This window comes from Triticum urartu, chromosome 3A (genome assembly GCF_056163025.1).
Source record: "Triticum urartu cultivar PI428250 chromosome 3A, HENAU_Tu73, whole genome shotgun sequence".
Classification (NCBI taxonomy): Eukaryota; Viridiplantae; Streptophyta; class Magnoliopsida; order Poales; family Poaceae; genus Triticum; species Triticum urartu.
This window is the reverse complement of record NC_141875.1, coordinates 608,845,088-608,852,081: the sequence shown is the minus strand read 5'-3', so window position 1 is coordinate 608,852,081 and position 6,994 is coordinate 608,845,088. Positions and strand designations below refer to the sequence as shown.

The 6,994-nt window shown below is 44.7% G+C and overlaps 1 protein-coding gene across 1 annotated transcript; it reads right to left on the bottom strand.

Annotated features, from left to right (window-relative positions):
• Positions 1–5,079: 5,079 nt before the first annotated feature.
• On the bottom strand, positions 5,080–5,980 carry LOC147980778 (uncharacterized). The gene is made up of 3 exons (XM_087515756.1): positions 5,815–5,980; positions 5,275–5,735; positions 5,080–5,157 (listed from the first exon to the last, which is right to left on the bottom strand). The coding sequence occupies exons 1-3, from the start codon at positions 5,978–5,980 to the stop codon at positions 5,080–5,082; spliced, it is 705 nt and encodes a 234-aa protein (XP_087371882.1).
• Between the last annotated feature and the right edge of the window lie 1,014 nt (positions 5,981–6,994).

Below are 6,994 nucleotides of genomic sequence, written 5' to 3'. Positions count from 1 at the left end.
ATCCGCGCCAGAGTGGTACGGTAATCCTGTTCTAGAAGTCATGCTAGTAGATCATGATGAACCTACGAACTATGAAGAAGCGATGGTGAGCCCAGATTCCGCAAAATGGCTTGAAGCCATGAAATCTGAGATGGGATCCATGTATGAGAACAAAGTATGGACTTTGGTTGACTTGCCCGATGATCGGCAAGCAATTGAGAATAAATGGATCTTCAAGAAGAAGACTGACGCTGACGGTAATATTACTGTCTACAAAGCTCGACTTGTCGCAAAAGGTTTTTGGCAAGTTCAAGGGATTGACTACGATGAGACCTTCTCACCCGTAGCGATGCTTAAGTCTGTCCGAATCATGTTAGCAATTGCCGCATTTTATGATTATGAAATTTGGCAGATGGATGTCAAAACTGCATTCCTGAATGGATTTCTGGAAGAAGAGTTGTATATGATGCAACCAGAAGGTTTTGTCGATCTAAAGGGAGCTAACAAAGTGTGCAAGCTCCAGCGATCCATTTATGGACTGGTGCAAGCCTCTCGGAGTTGGAATAAACGCTTTGATAGTGTGATCAAAGCATTTGGTTTTATACAGACTTCTGGAGAAGCCTGTATTTACAAGAAAGTGAGTGGGAGCTCTGTAGCATTTCTGATATTATATGTGGATGACATATTACTAATTGGAAATGATATAGAATTTCTGGATAGCATAAAGGGATACTTGAATAAGAGTTTTTCAATGAAAGACCTCAGTGAAGCTGCTTACATATTAGGCATTAAGATCTATAGAGATAGATCAAAACGCTTAATTGGACTTTCACAAAGCACATACCTTGACAAAGTTTTGAAGAAGTTCAAAATGGATCAAGCAAAGAAAGGGTTCTTGCCTGTGTTGCAAGGTGTGAAGTTGAGTAAGACTCAATGCCCGACCACTGCAGAAGATAGAGAGAAAATGAAAGATGTTCCCTATGCTTCAGCCATAGGCTCTATCATGTATGCAATGCTGTGTACCAGACCTGATGTGTGCCTTGCTATCAGTCTAGCAGGGAGGTACCAAAGTGATCCAGGAGTGGATCACTGGACAGCGGTCAAGAACATCCTGAAATACCTGAAAAGGACTAAGGATATATTTCTCATATATGGAGGTGACAAAGAGCTCATCGTAAAAGGTTACGTTGATGCAAGCTTTGACACTGATCCGGACGATTCTAAATCGCAAACCGGATACGTTTTTACATTAAACGGTGGAGCTGTCAGTTGGTGCAGTTCTAAACAAAGCGTTGTAGCGGGATCTACATGTGAAGCGGAGTACATAGCTGCTTCGGAAGCAGCAAATGAAGGAGTCTGGATGAAGGAGTTCATATCCGATCTAGGTGTCATACCTAGTGCATCGGGTCCAATGAAAATCTTTTGTGACAATACTGGTGCAATTGCCTTGGCAAAGGAATCCATATTTCACAAGAGAACCAAGCACATCAAGAGACGCTTCAATTCCATCCGGGATCTAGTCCAGGTGGGAGACATAGAGATTTGCAAGATACATACGGATCTGAATGTTGCAGACCCGTTGACTAAGCCTCTTCCATGAGCAAAACATGATCAGCACCAAGGCTCCATGGGTGTTAGAATCATTACTGTGTAATCTAGATTATTGACTCTAGTGCAAGTGGGAGACTGAAGGAAATATGCCATAGAGGCAATAATAAAGTGATTATTTATTTCCTTATATCATGATAAATGTTTATTATTAATGCTAGAATTGTATTAACCGGAAACATAATACATGTGTGAATACATAGACAAACGGAGTGTCACTAGTATGCCTCTACTTGACTAGCTCGTTAATCAAAGATGGTTATGTTTCCTAACCATGAACAAAGAGTTGTTATTTGATTAACGGGATCACATCATTAGGTGAATGATCTGATTGACATGACCCATTCCATTAGCTTAGCACCCGATCGTTTAGTATGTTGCTATTGCTTTCTTCATGACTTATACATGTTCCTATGACTATGAGATTATGCAACCCCCGTTTGCCGAGGAACACTTTGTGTGCTACCAAACGTCACAACGTAAATGGGTGATTATAAAGGTACTCTACATGTGTCTCCAAAGGTACATGTTGGGTTGGCGTATTTTGAGATTAGGATTTGTCACTCCGATTGTCGGAGAGGTATCTCTGGGCCCTCTCGGTAATGCACATCACATAAGCCTTGCAAGCATTGCAACTAATGAGTTAGTTGCGAGATGATGTATTACGAAACGAGTAAAGAGACTTGCCGGTAACGAGATTGAACTAGGTATTGAGATACCGACGATCGAATCTCGGGCAAGTAACATACCGATGACAAAGGGAACAACATATGTTGTTATGCGGTCTGACTGATAAAAGATCTTCGTAGAATATGTAGGAGCCAATATGAGCATCCAGGTTCCGCTATTGGTTATTGACCGGAGACGTGTCTCGGTCATGTCTACATTGTTCTCGAACCCGTAGGGTCCGCGCGCTTAAGGTTTCGATGACAGTTATATTATGAGTTTATGAGTTTTGATGTACCGAAGTTAGTTCGGAGTCCCGGATGTGATCACGGACATAACGAGGAGTCTTGAAATGGTCGAGACATAAAGATTGATATATTGGACAGCTGTATTCGGACACCGAAAGTGTTCTGGGGAAGTTTCGGATAAAACCGGAGCACCGGGGGGTTACCGGAACCCCCCGGGGGGTTAATGGGCCTCATGGGCCTAAAGTGGAGAAGAGGAGGGGCTGCCAGGGCAGGCCGCGCGCCCCCTCTCCCCCTAGTCCGAATTGGACAAGGAGGGAGGGGCAGCGCCCCCCCTTTTTCTTCTCTCCTTCCCCCTCTCCTACTTGGACAAGGAAAGGGAGGGGAGTCCTACTCCCGGTAGGAGTAGGACTCCTCCTGCGCGCCTCCTACTAGGGCCAGCCGCACCCCCCCTTGGATCCTTTATATACGGAGGCAAGGGGCACCCCTAGACACACAAGTTGATCCACGTGATCATATTCTTAGCCGTGTGCGGTGCCCCCTTCCACCATAGTCCTCGATAATATTGTAGCGGTGCTTAGGCGAAGCCCTGCGACGGTAGTACATCAAGATCGTCACCACGCCGTCGTGCTGACAGAACTCTTCCCCGACACTTTGCTGGATCGGAGTCCGGGGATCGTCATCGAGCTGAACGTGTGCTAGAACTCGGAGGTGCCGTAGTTTCGGTGCTTGATCGGTCGGGTCGTGGAGACGTACGACTACATCAACCAAGTTAACGCTTTCATTGTCGATCTACAAGGGTACGTAGATCACACTCTCCCCCTCTTGTTGCTATGCATCACCATGATCTTGCGTGTGCGTAGGAATTTTTTTGAAATTACTACGAAACCCCAACATCTTCATGGTTTACGGAGCGGAGGTAGTTCTTCCTAGTGACATACATCACGACTCGCCCCGTGTGGCAGCTTATATTGAAGCTGATAATGAGACAGCACATCAGGATTCCCTGGACCTGTTAGATGAGGAGCGTGATCTTGCAGCAGCACGTTCGGTGATTTATCAACAAGATCTCCGACGTTATCATAGCCGCCGGGTTAAGACCAGAACTTTTCAAGAGGGCGATCTAGTGCTCCGGCTCATCCAGGATCAGACTGATATGCAAAAATTATCCCCACATTGGGAAGGACATTTTGTGGTCAGCAAGAATCTGCACAACAGGTCATACTAACTCATTGATGTTCGAGAGCACAAAGACTCACGTAAATCGGAGGAGGAGACCAAGCGGCCGTCGAATATAGCTCTTCTTCAGCCTTACTATACTTGAGCCACAGGCTCTTCATATGTACATATTTATGATAATGTATATATTATATAATAAACCGGAGCCTCGAATAAAGCGGGGTCTCTGTTCTTTTTACATCATGTGTGTGCTTACAAGAGTTTCTACTGACACAGCGGAGTTTTGTTAAACCGGTCTCTGCAGCCGCACGGATATAAAGACAATCACTAGGGGGCTTGGTCATATCTGAACCATAGCTACACCTCTTGATCGGTTTAAATACCACAAAGGGATATCACTAGGGGGCTTGGTTGATATCACACCATAGCTATACCTCTTGATAGGCGTTAAGCCAAAAGGAAATTATGTGGAGCCAAAGAGGGTCTGTTGCATTAAGCACAGCTCAAACATAGGTAACCACCGAGCACAGCTCACATGTTACCTGGGGGCTCTTTGCTTCTAAAAGAACAATGAGTTTTGAACCCTTGTAATAGGCTATCAAGCCAGGCTTGGAAGCCAGGTGTATTCACCTAAAACCCCGGATTATCCTGCCTCTTTAAGTAAGCCACTCCGTCTAGGTAAACCTGGTATGACCCATCGAACGTTTGACAAGTCAATCCCATGGACCCTAAACTTGTCAAAGTTAAAACGGTGATTGGTTAAAGATTGAGGTCCATCTTAAAAGGCTTTGCTAAATGGTTTAACTCAGCGGCCTGGCAGCCCATGAAAAGCCTCAATTTAGGGCCTGGGAGCCCATGAAAAGCCTGGCATATTTCTTTTGTGTTTGTTGTTTTAACATCTTTAGGTAAGGGATTTATGAATATTTTCTGATAAACCGGTGTTTATTACAAACCCGGCTTGACTTTCAATGCTTAGTTGTCAGTACATGATCAGATTCCAAACCGGTAGCAAACTGCTCCGGTCTGGTTTTGACTAGATGTCACCATTCTTATACAAACAACTCAACGGCTTTTTAGCCCAATATGATTTCTACATGAACCGGCAAGAGGGCCAGGAGTTATTAACACTCCGGATTAATGTTTTTACCTCTACCATACAAGCAGTTGGTCAGCCAACGAGGTATATCATAGTTTTCATGTGCAGGAACATAAAGGATTATGCATACATGAATTCCAAAAGTGGAGCAAGTTCTCATAATGTCAAAGCACCACAAAACATGCTCGATGGCATGACAGATAAAGGGTTTTTTTGCTATCCTATTAGAAGAAGCTTCAAAACGGCTCCAATTGAATAATTGTTTCTAAGCAGTTGCACACAATAGCTGGTAAACCGGCGGCCGGTTTAAGATGCTTCGTCTGGACGTTTTGATGGTTGAGGATCATTTGGTGCAATCACTTCTTCTTCATCCCTCCCCAGACGCTGGAAATAAACCGTTAACCAATCGATTCCGGTTAAAGCTTGAAACATGGCTTCTTCATGGATAAGGCTGGAGGGGTTAATGTCAGGAGCGTAAGTATGCTTACGGATTGGAGGCACAAGTTCTTCGACTTCATGGATTTCGGCAGGCTGTCTCTTCCCTTCAGCGTCATAAGCCGGCTGGAAATGAGATAAATCTGTGTCTTCTGCCAGTTTGCTGGCTATTGGCCGCATCTCCTTTGTCAGCCTTCGGAGATCATCATTGTCGAAGTTTGAACCGTCTTCCTTCACACCTGGATATCCTTTAATGATGTCATCCGCTTCGAGATCCGGAATCCATGCTTTGGCCCGGATTAGTGCGGTCAGCGCTCCTGCTCTTGCGGCTGCCTTCTTCAGTTCAGTAATCCGGGATGGTAGCATGGTCAGCTTCTCAAGGGTTTCCTTTATCAGTGTTGGTGCCGGTTTATTGTAGGCTGCAGTGCATATAGCACGCTGGGATCCAGAGTAAAGTTGTTCTATTAAGGTGTAAGCCGCTTTAAGCTTCATCCGCATATCAGCGCCCAGATGAGTAATGCGAGTGCCTGTCATGGTTTAATATCAGCCCAACTGGTAAACAATACGATCTCATGAATTGGACAAACAGCATAAGGAGATACTTACCAAATACAGTGGACGTCATGGCGTTGATTTGCCGCTTCAAACCAGTTAGTTCATCTACAACTGGCTTCAGGGCTGCTTCGGCATCCTCAGCTCTTTTGGTTAAACCGGCTTTTTTGGTTTCCCAGTCAGCACGTTCCTTGTTAAAAGACTCCTTTAGCTTTTCCATAGCTTTCAGGGCTTTGGTCAGCTCCTCCTTGGCTTTCATAGCCTCTGCTTGTTGGGACTTCACGTTCTCTTGCAAATCAGCAGTTCAGGCATCTCTATTGCTTAGCTCGGCCTATAACAGCGAAGATATGTCAACAACAGGATAAGTATTTTCTAAGTACTAAGCTTATAACAAATTATGCACTTCGTACTTGGGGGCTGATGCCTATTTTCTCTATCACCAATACATCTTTTATAAGTCTCCAGAACAATGCAAGCATTATCCTTGACACTTGGGGGCTAATGTACATCTGTTCAAAACGGACGCATGGATTCAAGACCCGGATTACCTCGCAAAGCTGAACCGGCCTTTGGGGGCTACACTGAGGAAAGCTAATTAATTACATTGGTAAAGTATCGGGTTTGTTTTCGCTAAGGACCTGACATTTTGAGGGTCAGCAGGAGAGGATTAAAAGTATTACAAAGTCCCGGTTTAAGATTAACATCATAAAACGGCCCTTGGGGGCTACTTGGGATAGTGTTTCAACTTTAGAATCAAGAAATAAAGGGATATGAAAATACCTCATAGCGTTCCTTCATCAAGTTTACCAAACCGGCCTCATAATCTCGGTTTGAGTGCAGACGGTTTAAAAAACCGGAATGGAGTTCTTCAGCGCTAAGATGAGCATAACTTGACAAATCAGTGCTCCATTTACCCTTCTCCATGGCAGCACGCTCTTCTTTGGCGCTATGTTTGGCCAAGATTACAAGATGGCCAGGAGAGCTGTGGCCCATGCCAGTAATGATAACATCATCTCCTTGGCCTTCAGTAGTTTTTGCAGGTGATGATGGAGTATCAGTATCTCTCACCGGACTAGCTCGGTTTGGAGCTGCCGATTCAGTGTCAGGCACAACAGGATCAACTTCTGGTTGTTCATCAATATTCTGGTCTTGAAGGGGCGGTTCATAAAAGGTAGCTTCAGGATGAGGACCCTCCGGTTCACGAGTTTGGTCCGGTTCATCTATTTGCTCTTCT